This window comes from Thermobia domestica, chromosome 16, assembly GCF_964235325.1.
Source record: "Thermobia domestica chromosome 16, izTheDome1.hap1.1, whole genome shotgun sequence".
Classification (NCBI taxonomy): Eukaryota; Metazoa; Arthropoda; class Insecta; order Zygentoma; family Lepismatidae; genus Thermobia; species Thermobia domestica.
Genome location: NC_137469.1, coordinates 33,594,777 through 33,613,807, shown reverse-complemented (window position 1 = coordinate 33,613,807; position 19,031 = coordinate 33,594,777). Strand labels below are relative to the sequence as shown.

The following is a 19,031-nucleotide window of genomic DNA, read 5'->3' as shown; positions in this document are numbered from 1 at the left end:
AGAATAATCGGAAATTAATACGTCGGTTTTCTTCAAAATAGGTTCAATTTATAAGCCGGTATCTTTTCTTACTCTTGTAATGCTAATTTCCAAAGAAGTAAAAAAAAAAAAAAAAAAAAAAAGGATAGAAAACTAATAAGTTTTTGATAGAAAAGCAGCTGAGAAACCGATATCGAAAAGTCATTTCTGCTACCTCTTACCATTTCTACCATACGGGGATCAATATTGAAACCGGATATATTTGTGGTGGATTTCTACCATTTCCGGTTTTAGTAGGAAGATAAGATTGGACTCAAACTTTATTTTTAAGATACTGAATCGATTCCAGAACCCATTTGCAGCTATCCATCACCATTTTAGCTTCTGTGAAGATCACCTTTTAACTGGAAATGGTTGCTTTCTATCACTTCCGTTTTGAATAAAGCATTAAGAGACAAAATTGCACCTACAACATACTTAGAAGGCTAAATCGATTTCGAGAGAAACGCTTCTCGCTATCCCTCATCCAATCAATATTGGAACCGGAAGTTGTAGTAGATTTGTGTCATTCCTTGTTTTAATAGAGATTTGATTGTTAGTTTAGTGTTCCTTTCAGCAGCAAGGCTATATGAGACTTGGACCTACAGCTCAACGTGAAATCCGAACCACATGCGCTGCTGCCGGGAATCGAACCCGGGTCTCCCACGTCTAAGCCACGTATGCTAACCGCTTAGCTACAAGGGAGCTCTGTTTTAGTAACAAGTTAAGAATGGATTAAATATATTATTGGAACGCTGAATGGACTCGAAGAAACTGCTTCTCGATACCGGTTTTGCTCGGACATGTCGACAGACAAAAAGACGGACGAACTTAGGTGTTCTATAAGACTTCGTATATTTATGCATAGCCAGGGGTAAAAGCAGGCCCGTATCCAGGGGGTCTAGGGGAGCCGGGCCCCCCTAAATTTTTACTGCCCCCTCTAAAATTTTTACGGTAGGCTTGGAAATGAACTATAGTATGGTGATGAACTATAATATGGTTGGATTGGGCCCCCTCTAGATTTTTGAGCTGGTTAACGGCCTGGGTAACAGTGCGGGGTAACGCGGGGACGACGTTCCCCCACCTCGAAAATTAAGTAATGCGTCCCCCAGTTCCTAAGAAATTACAATGGGCAAAGATAGGCAGGCGGATGGCGGGGCGTCATGCTGCTACCTACCGTCCCCCTACTTTTCAGATCCACTTTTACCCCTGTGTATAGCACAATTTGAATGCCTACAATGATTCTATCCCCATCAAGGATCGAAGTCGGACATTCTAGTCGATATAACCCTTACCAATTACGCCAGCGCGTCTCTTTCTAAAATATACATTGATAGCTTCCGGTAATAATAACCAAATTGCTAGATACTAAGTAGAAATTAATACTTCCTACAAATTATGTATATTTTAATTGTGGATTACTGGAAAAGCTAATTATATTAATTAACATATGTATTAATTACATTATTGAATCACCGTTAAATTTCTTTGATGTACTCGAGACGAAAGGCTGGGAGGTGGAAACAAAACTAGTGATAATAATTTAATTAGTGTTGAGTATAATAATATAAATATGTGCTTGCCATTTTGAATCCCAAAATAAACACACATTCATTTTATACAGAAGGTTTTGTTATGTATTACGAAGTGACAATGATTAATTAAGCCGCGGTAGTCTGTTCATGTGATTAATGGTTCAGAAATCCTATCTGGATGATCCAAGGTAAAATGATAAAAGGCGCTCGGAGTGGAATTACATTTCAAATCTATTTGAAAACGCCATGTATATACACTGCAGAGAGAGAAACAGAGAGAGGGAGAGATTATATAGACTCCCATCAGCTTCCTCGTTCGTATGATTTTATGTATATATTTGAAACCTAATGTATTTTAAGTAAAATTTCATAGTCCTCTAAAAAAAAAACTCTTTGTTTTGATAGTATAACCGTTTTTATGATGTTCAAAATAGATATTCTTACGTGAACAATCTGAATAATTTTAAGCCTTGGTGAACCCCAACGTTCATTGCCGCAGAAACATGATAAGCCTGTCAATGTACCCGTTCTGTTAAACTAATTCATTTTTTTTCATATCTCTCTTTCTTTTCTTTGTTCTTCTATTTTATTTTCTTTCTTTTTTTGTTAAGCAATTGAAAATGAAATCTTTTAGTTTTACGCCCCCCTAGCTAGTCCGGCCAGGCTAAAAGAGAGATGAGAAATGAATGAAATAGTGGTATAAAGAAAGGAGAGAAAATGGGAGTACCCCGAGAAAATCTACACAAACAGTGCTTTTCTTCCACAAAATCCACTTGACTCAAGCTGGGATTGAAGAATGGACCCACAGACCAGAGATGAACGCTCTACCACCGATCCACCGCCGACCACTAAGCACTTGAATTTCGTTTCACTTTGTGAAACTACGATAGACCTACAAACTCTAGGGTTTCTTTATTGAAACCGCAAATAGATATCTACCACCTCCGGTTTTAATAGAAAGATATAAGACCACCAAAGATATAATTTAATTTTTCGATATTGAAACCTTATCAAAGACTATTTCTTCCCTATCTGTTACCGTTTCGCTCTAGCGGAATGAAATAATAAAGCCAGAAGTAGTTAAATTCACCATTTCCAGGTTGAGTGGAGGAGTAGGTGAAGGGATGGAATCTACTTTTGGGACATGTAATCAATTTTTAAAGTGTCATTGTTTAGTACCGGGTCAGATCTATGAGAATCCAACATTTGAACCGGAAATGATATATTTTACTACTTCCGGTTTTAATAGATGGATAAGGACGGATATGGTACCTGATCTTGGGACGCTAAAATCCATATGGAAACAAGTAGCACTGTCACAGTGCACACCACGTGAAAGAGTTTGGTTTAGTTTTTGGTAAACCAAACTCCTTGACAAGACTACGTTCTATCAAGCCTAGGCTTAACTTAAATATAGCATTTTACTTCAAATTAAATTTAAAATGTTCTAAGCTGAATGAATATTTGAAAATAGAAAATATTTAAGCCATTATATTTATCGCAAAGATGTTTAGTTTCATTTTAATGTTGTATTGCACAAAGAAAAAGATGAAATGAAAGGCTAAAGGAGACGGTGATGATGAGTAATGAATGAAATGGTGGAATTAAGAAAGTGGGAGGAAACGGGAGAACCCCGAGGAAACCCACGCACACGGTGTTTTTCCACCACAAAGTTGACTTGGCGGAGGCTGGGATCGAACCAGAGGTGAACGCTCTACCACTGAGCGTATTGCACAAAAAGATAAGTATTTTGCATCCTGAGTATTATACTGACCCGCCAATCTCAAAAGCACTGCGAAGTAGTCTATCAAGCAAGGATGATACCTATAATTACTCCCATAGGAATATATTGGGGTATCTTCGAGTTAAGTTTATGGATAGTCTCCATCAGTGAGAACAATCCCTAACTTCTGTCCCTCTACATCCTGGCTACAATTGATGGAAATGTATCAAGTAGTTCTGAGATTTTGTGTCTCCTGGACGGACACACGGACAGACAGAATAAATATATGAAGTTTTTGGTAAATTAAACATCTTTAAAGCATTTCTCGTTATTTCTAATCATTTTTGCTCTAATACCTGTTTATATAAAACCGAAGTCGTTTTCCACAACATTTTCCTAGCAGCGCCGTAACTTAGATTTTTTTTCTGGGAGGCAAGCATTAATACGAGTATTTGAGCATCCTAGAAAAAGTTGTTTTTCTAATTCTTGGGCCAAGCTCTTTCCATCTTTCTCATACTCTTTATGGGCTCCCGGAGCTTGTGGATCCTCTCGCACAGCAAGGTCTGCGGAGCCGTTAGTTACGCCACTGGGCCCGTTTCATACATGACAAATTAGTTAAGGAGACAATATTGACAAATCTCAAAGCCATACGAATAAATATTATTTTTAGGGTTCCTAACAGTAGACTTTTTTTTTTTTTTTTTTTGCTGAAATGGACCCACGACTTATTTTTGTTTTATTTAACTTTTGTGTGCTGTTTTTTTGTTTATGTAATGTAGTGAACCTGTTTGATGCTTCATTTATAATTTCATGTTTGTATTGTATGTGGAATAAGAAATTTTTGCGTTAAAGTGGACCCCGTCGAACGGTGGGAGCTTCCCTGGGGGGCTGTTGCCCCTGCCCCCATAAGTTACGGCCCTGCACAATAGAAATATATACATACACTTTCTGACCCGAGGTATCACTTTCACATGTTTTCCAAGCAAGACAGCTTTAACTCTAGTCTTATAGGCAAGCAAAGAGTGTCACATAAAGAACGCAGGTTTTGATATGCCCGCCATATTTGTTCTAGTAAATTGGGAATATTGAACGTTACACGATTTTCATCTATTACCTTTTCTGGTTAATAGTCACGGAGAGTTGAAAAGCACATGATCGTTATGGCCAAACATTCACCAGTCTGTGCACAACATTCACCACTGACTACATGCTGTTCCATCGTGAAGCGTTCCATTCGTATCCTTACAGAAAACAGACAACTATCGTGCGATATTCGGCGCACCATGACTACGAAGCACAAAGAAAAACATGAAAATCGTGTAACGTTCCTTGCTGCCAAACTTACTAGAACAGAAATGGATGGTATTTGAAAAGTTGCGCTCTTTACGGAACACGAATTTTGCTGTATAGTACGCGTTAATATAAGAGGCAAATTAACTTTAATTCAGACTTCTTAGACCTTAAGAGCTATATAAGCAATTATAATAATTATTATTATTATTACTATAAATTGTAGGCTCTTTTCGATTATTTATTTATTTATTTATTTATTTTGTAAAAATCATGAAAAACTCCTACGGGTTCAATATATTCTATTGTCACTTCGCAGTATGTTTATAAGAGACTGTTGCACTTCTTAAGTTGACGTACTTGTAGGAAGTATTTAATTATTGGTGCTTCTTTTGATTTCAATAGATTACAACAACAGTTTTTGGTGCTTTTAATTATAAGTTGTCTTGTTGCGAGCGGTCCCGTGTTTGATTTGCGGAGGAACACTCGGTCGAGCGAGTATAAAAGCTATTTCAACCCAGCTATCTTGAGTGACATTTCCTGAGTTTTCTAGCCCACACCAGGTAAATGCTGGGATGGTACCTAACATATAGGTCCCAAGTCGCTTCTTTCCTTCCCTTTCCCTGGATAGTGTCATCACCAAGGGACATCATCCCTCAAACGTGATGAGCTAACATGGCCATAGATGCCGAAAGCCCAGAAATCTAATTTCTTATCCTAATTATTATTACAAGTTCTCGCATAGCCTCTCAGTAGTGTTTGAAATGTTATAATTCTTTATCATATCTCCGGAAAGATTTCAGATATCAAATTACTGCACATTACATTTTTGTAAAAACCATCTAGTTGATACGATATATTTACCTCAACATTTTTTTATAAGTAAAAACTTTTTTTTTAAAAAAAAAAAGTAAAATTTTAAATCTCTTGGTATCGGTTTTCCGTGACGTCATATCAAGACCATAATATCCAACGGTGAATCACTTACGATGCATTACCCCGTCTGTCGCAATTGCGTTATTACTGTGATAAAGGATCCTTAAATATGCATGTTTGTGATACTATAGCATCCTTAACACTGTCTCTAAAATATATATATATATATATATGGAGAGAGAGAGAGAGACAGAGAGACAGAGAGAGAAAAGTAGCCAAACCCGGCACCCCATTTTGTTTTTCAGTCGTATAATTGGCAGAATTAGAACTTGCCATTTTAAATACTCGATATAAAAAGTTAAACAAGTTTTACTAGAAGTTAGAAAGTTAGAAAATAATTAATATATAGAGAGTTTCGAAATATGGTGTTGGAGGAAGATGGATGAGATAAAATGGACAGAGAGAGTAACAAACGAAGATATTTTAAAACGGATAGGAGAGAAGAGGACGTTTTCAGCCAGCATCCTTCGTAGGCAGGTCAATTGGATTGGATATATCTTGCGAAGAAATTGTGTTCCTCATACCCCCATAGAAAGGGAGATGGAAGGAAAACGAGGAATAGGAAGAAGAAGAACACAACTGATCGATGATTTGAAAAATAGAAGAAAATATTGGGAGTTAAAAGAGGAAGGTGAGGATCGAGAAACGTGGAAGAAACATTTCCATTAAAGCCCAAACCATTAAAGAAAATCATTAGTCCCAGGGACCTGCCAAAAGGCAGAATACTTAATAATAATAATAATAATAATAATAATAATAATAATAATAATAATAATAATAATAATAATAATAATAATAATAATAATAATAATAATAATAATAATTTATGATAGGACGAGACGGATAGGGCAATCTATACCCAAAGTACGGTAGCTCATAAGGTAGGCGGGAATTAACTCCTTATTGAAAATATGTTTATAAGTGTTTTAATACTTAACCAATTTTCATGAAAAGAAAATCGTTTGTTCCTTACAGTAGTAGAATTGTTATCCATTGCTAGAATTCCATATAAACATTACCATTATCCACGTATGGACCTACAACTTTCGCGAATGTCATATCGCACCTCACTGTCACCTTTGGACAATGATTTTTTTTTTTAAGGCAACTACGTACGTGTCCTCTCCTGCCCAATAATAATAATTTTGCCGGTTAACAAGCCTCCTAACATGAAACACGGCTTCATATGACCACAGGATATTGCCGAAAAGATCAGACCAGTCTTCATGCCAAGCAAGCATCATCTTCCCCCGATTATCACAGTCTTCTGGTGATGGTTTCTGGCAGTAATCTGATTTCCATGGACGAAAATTCAATACTTCTTTCCGAACAGTTCGAATTGTGTGTCTGGTTAAAACCACTTTCGCGAGATACCTGTCTTTGTGATTTCTGAGGACTTTGAATGAACATTTCCTTAATTACTTACACATTTTCCTCCGTTCCGGATATTGAAAGGCGACTGCGTCTCCTAACATCTGCTACAACTCTATGTCCATTAGCTTTGAATGGCAATTCCTTACGGTTTTTGCATATACCGAGGCCGAGGCACAAGGTACTTTTAGACTTCGCCACCACCTCCACACTAGTACGACGGACTGCCATACCTCGTACCAGGATGAAAGCTGAGCCCACTTATACAAGGTTAGACGTTGCGCCACGGTACGCCACTGATACCTGCAATGAAATAAATGAGATACCATGTAATAAATTCCTTTATCTAAGGAAGAAAAGTCTTTTTGATTCATGAAAATTGCTTAAGTATTTAAAACGTTACAAAGAATTCTTTTCAATAGGGAGTTAATTTCCGCCTACCCTGTACTACGATCAAAGTACGAGTCAAATAAATATCGAATGTCGATTGAATTCGATCAAAGTTACAAGGAATTAAAAATTTGACTTTATTCGAAAGGCTTTATTTCAAGAAAGTTCTTGAATAAGTATTACGTCCAACACGTAGATAATTTTCAAAAGCCGTTAAGATCCTAATACCGTTCCGGAAATGTGAAAAACATGAGTAGAGATTGCTATACTGATTAAAATTACGTATTTGCGGAAAATCTTAAAAATAATTATTGCTTTCTTTTAGTTATAATATTACAACAGTTCTTGCAATTACATGATTTTAAGCAGTATTGAAGAGTTTACAAATGTTTGCCAGAGCTACACCCTATCTCCGGAATGGTTTGAGATATCAAGTTGCTGTGAACGACAGACTTTCACGTCTATGCATAGGGCTAAATAATCGGTAAAAACTTAAAATTGTTAGTGAATAGCCAGCGGTAAATGTTGACTTTAAATTAATCCGTGCTGTATTACAATGCACATCATAGTTACCATCACTTGAAAGCAGGGGTAAAAATGGATCTGAAAAGGTAGGAGGACGGTAAGTAGCGGCATGACGTCACGCTGTTCCCCAGCCTACCTTTCCCCATTGTAATTTCTTAGGAACTGGGGGGACGCACTGTATATATTTTTGGAGGTGGGGGAATGGCGTCCCCCCAACATTCCCCCGCACTTTTACCACTGTTCGAAAGTCAATTATAGCAATAAGGTTTGCTGTAGGCTATGCTTTTCCACTAACAGTTTAGTTTTCTCAGAGAATTTCCATTGCTAACACTTATATTTACTTCGTAGTTATATTTACTTATACTTCATACTTATGGCTGCGAAACATGATAGCTTACTCTGAGGGAAGAACATAGATTGAAAGTATTTGAGAACAAAATCCTGAGACAAATATTCGGATCCAAGAGGAATGGGAGTGGGGAATGGCGGAAACATCACAACGAGGAACTGCATAATATATACCATTTATCGAACAATGTTAGAGTCATCAAATCTAGTAGTCTCAGGTGGGCAGACCATGTAGCCAGAATGGAAGATAGGAACGCTTTCAGAGTTTTAACTGGAATTCCAATCGGAAAACGGCCATTAGGAAGACCTAGGCGTAGGTGGGAAGACAATATTAAGATGGATCTTGCAGAAATGGGAATACAAAGTAGAAACTGGATCCAGGTGGCTAAGAATAGAAGTCGGTGGAGTACTTTTGTGAAAGCGGGATTTAACTTCCAGGTTCCATAGGCCATAGAGTCAATTTTAGTTAGTTAATATGTGCCTGGAACTAGGGGTCCCTCGCACCAGAAGTGAGCGTCCTACCACAGAGCCATCGTGTCTCCTTTAGTGACTCCGTGACGGTTGGACGATAGATTAAGAAGTGTTTCTCTCGTTATCAAGCAACAAGGGACGTGAAAGAATCTTTCAAAATGGCGGCCTAAATTCAAAAGTTGCAGTACTAACCAAGGATGTTATAAAATAGAGGATCTGCCCATATGTACGTATATTCATCCTATTAAATCGATGAAGCCAAAAAACAACCGAGAATCGGCACTTCTGATTGGCTACTCTCGTTTCTGCCATCGTCTGATTGGCTACTTTCGTTTCCGCCATGATTGTTGGCTCAAAACATTGCGATTCTATTGGGCGGAGTGGGCAGAGTAGGGGTGGTGAAACTGTGACGTATGGCTTCAAGAATTTGTTGTAAGGGCAGATCTTCTATTTTATAAGGTCCTTGGTACTAACTGTGCCAATAACATGCCAATATTAGTAGCTTCAAGAAACGTGTAGTAGAAAAGAGTGAAGAATGACTGTCTATCGACAACAGATTTGTTATATATCCAGCTTTTAAACACGCCAGCAGTTTGCTGCCAGTCCTAAGCCTGGAAAAAGTGTGAAGGAAAGCTGTTAGAAGAAAAAAACAAAAAATCGCTTTGTTATAATAAACCGCTTAAAGAGTGATTTTGTATGGGTTAATACTTGAACAATAAACCACTATAAATTCTATATTAAGGTGAGTTTAGAAAGAAAAAGATTTATTCCGTTAGATTAGATTTTTATTTACCTCTTTCGTCAGCATCGAGGCTAAATAAGACGCGGTCTACACTTCAAAGTAGGACTTTATCCTCAGTAGTACTCTTACTACGAGCATTAACCTATCGAGACATCGTACACCAAAGGAACATCCTCGATCAAACGACATGGGTAGAATCTCTTCGATTTGGATGTATTTATATTCCTATAATGTTGCATTTTTCAACCTTATTAAGAAATATAAAACATTTTCCTAAATATTTTTTAATTTTTTTTTAAATAAAAGTTAGCTCTCTTTCAAAATCTGAATCAACTAGTATAATTTATATTACACCTGTTACATCCAAGAAAAACTTTCCGCAAACTTATTAATAATTTACTGAGTTGGCAAAACTTCAAAGCAACGTAGGGGTATGAAGAAATACTTTTTGTAGAGAAAAATTCCCGCAAAAAAATGTAAAAAAGCATCTTTTTAGAGATATTAAAATATCGAAATTTAAAAAAATCGAAATCTCTATATGATGTCGTCCAACTCAGATAGATTCATAATGAGTTAAATCGAAGGAATTCAATCTGGCAGTAGGGCTGTAACTTGTGGGGGGCAGGGGGCATCTGTCCCTCCAGGGAAGCTCCCCGCCGTTCAAGAGGGCCCATTTTAAGGCAAAATTTTCTTACCCCCTATACGATACAAACATGAAATTTTAAGCATCAAACAGGTTCCCTACATTACGTAAAAAATAGCACACAAAAAGTAAATAAAATAAAAATGAGTCGTCGGTCCATTTCAGTAAAAATTATAAGGGGCCCTAGAAATAATATTTATTCGTATGACTTTGAGATTTGTCAATACTGCCCCTTTAATTAATTTGTCACGTATGGAACGGGCCCGCGGGCGTACTAACGGCCCTGCAGACCTTGCCGTGCGGGAAGGCCCATAGGCTCCGGGGAACCCATAAAGAGTAAGAGAAAGATGGAAAGACGGGGGCCAAGAATTAGAAAAACAACTTTTTCTAGGGGCCCAAATACACGTATTAATGTTTGTCCCGCCATAAAAAATCTAAGTTACGACGCTATCTGGCAGTTCAACGTGGTCGAGAAGGGAGCACCTGGATTGCGCACACTCTAGATCCCGAATTGCGCACAAATCTCTGTTGGACTCTTTTAACACATATTTTTGTCCAACGTTGCCACAATGTCAGCTTTAATATTGTGCGCAAACAAGGTTTTCTTTCAAACTAGGATAGAAACAGAAATTAGAAATAAAATACAAATTGGATTGAATAAATATAATTTGATCAATGAATACAATACATCTCCAAAACCAAGTATTTACATGTACAAGCCACATGTTAAGATTTTCTTGGTTCCAATTTTAAACCTACAATTTTTAGAAATGTAATCCTCCTTATCTCATACTCTGAATATGTATCACCTTTAAACATTTTTAGGCATGAACTAAATATAATTGGATCAGTAAATACAATACAAGATACCTCCAAAACCAAGTTTCTCTATATTTATAATCTACATGTTAAAATTTTCTTGGTTGTAATTTTAAGCCTACAGTTTTTAGAAATTTAATTCTCCTTGTCTGATACTCTGAATATGCACCACTTTTAAGCATCTCATACTGCTTCAATATGAAATTATATCTCTTCACATCTTCCTTTCTTTGTGTATTAGTATCTCCATTAGTAATTGATCTTAATTTCAATTTTGTTTCGGATTGTGTCTTCAACGAAGATGAAATCACCTGATAAATATCCGGACTCGGTGAATAGAACTGTTCATTGTAATGTTTATGGAATGCTTCCGCCCCATTCGTCGTTCGAGGAGCTACTGAGGGTTCTGAAGCCCATATTCTAGGTGGAAATCTAAATAAAACGAAGCAAACAATTATTAAAAACATACTCAATAATAATAATAATAATAATAATAATAATAATAATAATAATAATAATAATAATAATAATAATAATAATAATAATAATAATAATAATAATAATATAGTACAGTAGGCATGCTTCTCACTATTATCCAAGTTTTATGGAAAAATTGACAATTGAAAATCAAAATGAATAATGTTCTCCCTTGTCGTAAAACTTTGCTTTTATAAATTTATTAACGTCTGTCCTTAACATCTTTTTTTTTCAGCCATATAATATACTTGTTACAATAATATACTATACAATAAACTTAGATTACAATACTATTAATACAAACATTGATGTTTATAATCGACTTCCTCATATAAATACTGATTATTCCAATATAATCCTTGCAATATTACACGATTTACTTATTAATAATATGGAATCTGTCAATATATGTTAAATCACCTTCCTAAATCTAGTTAGAAACAGTATTTTGTACCTACCTGCTAGTTTCTTCAATGTAATTTTCGAGTACGTAGTCGGAGAAGCGAAGACCTTCATTGTCCGGTGCAACTGATATCAAATCTGCAAACGCATCGGATACTTCAGTTGGATGTAAATATGAAAGACCGAAAAACGACTTTAACCACATCCCTGTAAAATACAATTAATCCCCTCAATTACACTACTGTTTCGGTATTTTATGATTTCTAATGTAATTTAAAATATAACAAGTCTGATGATCATTATAGTTAATATTGACAATTTATTATATCGTCGTCTGAGATTCAACACCGCGTAAGTAACCCTTAGCTAATTTTACAGGAGAAAAAAACGTTTACAAAAATAATTTTAGCCTTAATATAAGCAGGCTAAAATAATTTTAGCCTTTTAGGGAATAACAGAATCATCTATCGTTAACCAGATTGTGCACAACCTTATACTGATTCTAATAGTATCAAACACTCAAGTTCGCCAAAATTGGAGACATACGAGCTGTTTAATCCCAGACAACGATATATTGTATTTCTTCTTTCTTATATGAGACAAGAGGGAATCCTTCTTATATAAGGAACCCCATAATTATTCAGAAGAATTTCTATTTAACTCAACGATATGTAGTTCACAAAAGTAGAATCGAATAGGAACGACTTAGTCTCTGAGTGCCAACGACGGTAAGATGTCACAATGTTGGAAGACTATTAACGAAATATGTATAATAACAATTCAGATTGGAATTACTTTGAACAAGGTATAATCAATTGTTTTACTTGTTAACAATTAAAAGCTTTTATTATTTAAAAAATATATTATTACATGCCATCTTTATCTGGTACTAAAAGCAATGACATCTCAGAGGAATCAATTTTGTTTACTGAAAGTTTATTAATTTCACTGTCTTGATTAGTTGGCTAACAAGCAAAACTTTATGAAGGAAAATCACTTACAGTACCTACCTAACTCAGACTGAGGATTCAAGTAGGCTCGATATAAGTGCTTGTTGCCCTGGATCTTTCTCCACCAAGATTGACCCAAATGGAATCGACATCCAATGATGTTACATTCTGGAAATACCTCCCTGATAGCTTCGTGAGCTGCAGTTTCAAAGTCTACATGGATCGTCTTCAAATTTATTTCAGGTTCTAAACTTCTTATCATTTCCCACATTGCCTTGTAAGTTTCCTTATCCTTCCCCGGCAAAAACGCATAATATAGAGGCAAATAAAATTGGTTTTTGTATGCGTGAATAGTATACAGCTGATGAAAATGACGAGGAGCATATGTAAATGTACCTTCTGCGTACATCTCAACATCATTTGTCTCAAATATAAATCTGAAAAGTGAGACGAGGAGAAATGTTATTAACACTAATACTACAAATCTAACAATTCCTACTATTCAGCTGTTCATCATAATCAAGTCTAAAATGTCAAATGAAAAGCTTAAAGGAAAAAAACAGCCAACAATATTGAAATATTGAAACTATACTAAATATTATTACATACACTACGACTATGTACAGTAAATGTTATCATTATATGTACCTAATGTTACTCGCACAAGTTAGGACGATAATCTTAGCTTCTTTATTTACAAATAGAAACTTTTCTCCATCATGACTGAACTCATCTTCTCTTTCAATCATTTGCTCAACAGCCTCTGTAATATTTCTTGGACGAACTGGTGTGTCTTTCTTTTTCGAATACAGTACATCGCTTCTCTACACCTCTTCATATCCTTATGCGTTAATTTCCCTGTATTTTCGGGTATACCGCTGCTCTTTTCTTACAGATTTTTCGTAACTCGTGACTTTGAAACCTTGAAAAATCGCAAAGTGATTGTGCTGTCCTCTTTCTTCCAAAATAACAGTTCTGTCGCAATCAGTGATAATGACGGCACAACATGATTTTAACGTACATCTGGAAAATAAATTTGTCAAGAGTGTCAGATATATATGTGGTATATCGTTAGCAAATTTACTTTGCTATATAATATTAAAATTATACTGTATATACTGTAATACAAAAAATATAATTATTTATAGTTATCCTATGCTCTTTTCCTCATCAAATAAATAATTAATAATTATACTTTACTTACCGTTACTGTGATCCTTTCTTATTCTCCCGAAATCGACGATACTTAAAACCATCTTTAATCACACAAGCAACTCCTTTTTCAGTAACATTTACTCGGAAATCCGCCATTCTCCAGTGTCAAAACAAGGCAGTTACAACACAAACCCAAAGAAGGTATAAAAAAATACATTCAACTTATCAATAAAGTCATACATATATACAAACATAACAGAAGAGGAAATATTTTCACTCTGACAACATTGCTTAATTTTTTTGTGCGCAATCCTGTACATTATGACAGGTTGTCAACGGCTTATCAGGTAAAACTGATAAAACCGGAAAAGTGTGCGCAATATCATTGCAGCCGTCGAGAATGATGCACATCAAGAACCACATCTGACGCAATTATATTGGAATTCTCCATAGCCGCAAATTTCATCTCTCTTAGCTTACATGGCATAGGCATGAGACATAAAATTGATAAAACTATTTATGGACCTAGAGTTTCTGCAACTCGTAACTCTTAAATGGTTTGATGTTTGCATATTTGCATTACTTACAGACTGATATCTTTTGTTTTAATAAATTATTGTCGTTCTTTAATAACCCTAATTGCCACATCAGTGAGACTACCATGACCATTCTTCTGACTGTATTATGAAGGTAACCAAGAAATTTTGTCGCTTTTTGTAGAGGTCTGTTTTCAATTGGCCCCCACATCATGAGTTGAATGCGAATAGAGATAAGGCGAAGGAAGTTGTTAGTGTAGATATATCCAACATACTCCCTGATTGTGGCAGTTCAGTTACACCGGAAACTTGCGTAAGTACAGAGTGAACATGGGACCTCCACAAAGCTTCATAAGGGCGTGTATGCTGTACGAGTTCAAACTGGGGTCAAACGCCGCTGCGGCAGGGCGGGAGATAGGCCAGGCCTTCGGTGAGGGTATCGTGACTACGTGGACAGTACAGTGGTAATTTAACAAGTTTAAGGACGTGACGAAACACTCGAAGACGCACCACGTGAAGGAAGACCAACACATGTACAAAATGAAGATCTTCAGGCAGCAATTGAGGCGAACAGTAGCCAGACATGTGAGGAACTGGGACTACAATTCAGTGTGAGTAGAGAAACCACTCGGTAAAACTTATATCAACTTGGGCAGCACTATAAGTTGGGTCGATGAATCCCACATGATTTTACTCCGGGCCAGAAGGCAACGCGAGCAGACACCTGTGTTTCTTTGCTGTCTCATCTGAGGAAGGAGTCATTTCTGGACAGGGTGTTGACATGTGATAAGAAGTGCGTCCTATACGAAGATCCATGAAGCCGTCATCATTGATTAGCATCCCTTGAACCGGTTCCAAAACAACCGAAACCAGTACTGCATCAGAAGAAGGTCCTCCTCTATGTTGAGTAGACTGCTCGCGGCATTGTGCATTGGAAACTTCTAGTAGCTGGTCAGAGCATCAATGGAACCGTGTACTGTCAGTAGTTGAGCCGTCTTTAAGAAAAACCCAAAATTCTGAAAGCAACACTTCAAAATCCTCCTGTTGCAGGACAACGCTAAGTCCCACGTGGCTAGGATGACCCGAGACACCATTCTGCTCCTTGAATGGGAAACACTATTGCATCTGCCATACCCTCCGGACATTGCACCGTCCGATTATCACCTGTTCCATTCCTTGGACAATCACCTTCGAGGACGCCAGTTCAAATCCCTAGTAGAGATGCAAAATGCACTTGATACCTTCTTCGCTTCACGGCCCACCACATTCTACCGCGATGGGATCCATGGCCTTCCAGAACGTTGGTAGAAGGTCGTCGATTCTGATTGGGACTATTTTTGATCTTCCAGATACGTCTTAGGTGACATATCGATATTCAACAACAGTACTTTGTTGATTACCTTTATAAATGACATGATGCGAAGTAGATCAAAATTAAAATATTCTTAATAAGAGATGCTATAAATGCTTAGAGTCAGCTCCATCCAGGTAAAGGGTTTGGCTATGTCTGTAACTCCATCAATGAATCTTAGTTATACTATTCTTCTTTTTCCTTCCACCATACAATCCATAAAATCTCTCAAACGATGTCGGTTGAGTGGTTAATTTAAAGTTTAACATTCCATTCCATTTCATCACTGAGGATCTTCAATTAATTTCATTAACGTGTTTTAACAGATATCCTCTCTAATTACTTGCAAAGATACTTGTGAAATTTCAGGTTTCACTCACGTCACGTACGTTCTTTGTTACGCTCTTTTCTCTATTATAATAACACATCTTCTTATCTTTGGTATTGAGGACGTATAGTTTTTGCAGAATACCTCGAAAGAAATTTAAACATTAAAGAAATAAAAGTTAAAGTATATCAGTAACTAAAAGGAACATAAAAATCAAATTAAAGAGTGGTGGTTACAATCTCTTATTGTCATTAATGACAGTCTTTTATTAATGAACCAATGGTTTATAGAGGAATTGGTACATATAGAAACGTAGTACAGTAGACAAACACACTCAATGCTAGACCAATTATAACAGAAATAAGCTGGACATGTTAGTATTCAAATTTGCCTTGCACTTTAGAGACTTCCCCAAATCATGTGATAAGCAAATAGACAGTTTTAAGATTTCTATTGTCATACTTTACCTATTTTCCAGCTGCTGCTTAGCTTTGACCAGACAGTGGTCTCTCTTTTTGTATTTGAAAACTTTTGTATTTGTAGAAAATTCTCAGAAACTTTTCCATTGCGACTCCATTGCTAGAAAAATTAGGTGTACGGTGCTTTACGCGGTTGAAAATCTGATCTTTTTATATGAGTTATTGTCTTTATTTGTCTTAACTATTTTTCTTTTCTAATTTCTAAATGCCATTTTATTGTATTTTAACAAATAAAACACAGTTCTGACCAGAGCAGAATGAAATATATTAAAAACTATACTTACAATGTGTTATAGTTTCAAGGACCTAACGTCCTCTTCATCAGACATAAATGAATTGTCTGATGAAGAGGACGTTAGGTCCTTGAAACTATAACACATTGTAAGTATAGTTTTTAATATATTTCATTCTGCTCTGGTCAGAACTGTGTTTTATTAGTTACTCTACTTATCCAGAGCCATGGAGTTTGTTCATTGTATTTTAAAGTTTACCAAATCTTAAGAGAAGTTCAAATAACATTTTCTGAAAAATATTGTTATTATCCTCATGATGAGAAAAAGTAAAAAGTATTTTTGAAGTTTAATTTACCCTAAGGTATTTGCTTTCAATTTTTTTATGAGTTTGTCTGAAATGTTAGTTAGTTTTATCTACTGACAAATACAATGTTTTATCACAAGCTGCATTTTTAACTATTAAAAGCTCCTTTCTTCTGCTTACAACAATGTTAGAAAGATTACAAGTTCTGTTCATGTGATATTAAAAATAATGTTATGCATGTATACTGAAATTAAGGTATTACAAAAAATCTTAGTTCAATTTCACCCACAGCATTGACATTTTGATTTTTATGAATAAAAAAAATAATGATGATTTTTTTTTCATTTCATTCATAGTTCGTGATTTTATCACATTATCCATCATGAAAGCAGGGGCGGCTTTAGGATTTTAATTTTAGGTAGGTCCGCTCCCTCGCCCATGAATACATATACACATTTAATTGATTAATGACAGTAGGGAATTACTTTTACAGTAGTGATTGATGCTATTTGTTATATAATTACCTACCATTAATATAAATAGTGAAAAATATATTTACTCTCTATTATATCTTTTAGCGTTTATATATTTTTTCAAAATTTTTGGGTAGGCCCGTGCCTATCCAGTCTACCCGCTAAAGCCACCACTGCATAAAAGACGCAACAACTGCTGAAAAGCTTTGTTAAATTATTCTATTATTTCGTACCACAATAGCTCGAAAACTCTCGGTTTATCTCAAGTTATGTGAGTTTACCTCGGACATGGACCTACGGATTAACGTATTATCCTAAGTACATGAACTTCCACCAGGAATACAACTCGTATCTCCCGTGTCGCAAGGGCACAACCACGGCAAAATAAAATCACAACATTGTCCTTTTCACTATTCCCTCGTGGCTGAGTGATTAGCGTGCTCGCCTTCGGTTTAGGAGACCTGAGTTTGATTTTCCGATGGCTCAGACCCAAAGTTACACGTTTGCTTTTTATAGTCGAGGTTGTAAAGGAATGCTAATCTCCTATAATAAAATAACAATAAGCACGCTGAAATTTGTAATACTTCCCGAAGTTTCTTGTATCTTTAAGATACGCTGAAAATTCAATTTGTTAGAGATACATTACTAGCTAATGGAGATATACGGCAGTCTCGTGCCATCAGGGGAAGGTGGTTGTAGCAGCTTTTGTGAGCCGGAGAAATTACATGATTCTGATGGAAAAATTTCGGTGAAGATTACGTCTAACAAAAATAAAGATACGCGTATTTCTTAGCAGTGTTTGAACAGATTCATGAATATATACGTATAACAACTTTAAAAGATGCATATTCAATTTGCGAATTGCCTGTCATTGTATCGCGTTTGAGTGTGATATATTAATTCCATGTGTTCTCAACTAGGAAGAGGAGCACACTTGTGCTTTACGATATATATAGGTAGAGGTGTTCTTTACGTTTCTATTCTTCAGCCTCGAGAAGTATATGAAGGAATCGGAAGGGGGGAAAAAATGTGTCGTCACAACGTGATGTCCTGGGAGTCTCCCTCAAGTGATTGTTTATTCAAGAGAAGAACTTAACTTGATCGGCTGGGCGTTCACCGGGGAGAAGTAGGGGGGGGGGGACGCCGCAGAAACAAATACGAAAGACTCTTACCGGCGCCACATCAAAATAACGACAAAAGACTCAAATACTCACTTCTTTTCCTTTTCGTATGTAGATATTTATATATATATGTATGTATGTTTGAGTGTTTTATTACCTTCTTGCAGATGGATGAAATAATGTTATTTTTATTGAGGGAAAAGGCTAATGGAAAGACACCAAATTTGAATTACTGTGGTTAAAATGCTACAAATAAGGATAAACAAATCAAGTTATTTTTAATGTTAATTAATATAAATAGTATGAGTGTTACAGTTCGGATTTTGTTTTTTACTGTAACATCACCGTTATGAATATGACTCAGTGTGTCATTTCAAGTTTTGATTGGAAGGAAGAGGGTAAAAATCTCCG

The 19,031-nt window shown here is 36.0% G+C and overlaps 2 protein-coding genes across 3 annotated transcripts in view; one reads left to right on the top strand and one right to left on the bottom strand.

Moving 5' to 3' along the window:
• The window catches only part of LOC145672981 (short stature homeobox protein 2-like), a 106,072-nt gene that overhangs the window by 28,340 nt on the left and 58,701 nt on the right, over window positions 1-19,031 (top strand). The window lies entirely within an intron of this gene.
• LOC145673311 (uncharacterized) lies at window positions 10,798-13,951 on the bottom strand. Its single transcript, XM_081742906.1, has 4 exons — window positions 13,851-13,951; window positions 12,701-13,077; window positions 11,747-11,897; window positions 10,798-11,243 (listed from the first exon to the last, which is right to left on the bottom strand). Exons 1-4 carry the CDS (start codon window positions 13,949-13,951, stop codon window positions 10,901-10,903), a joined length of 972 nt encoding a protein of 323 aa, XP_081599032.1. The 3' UTR covers window positions 10,798-10,900.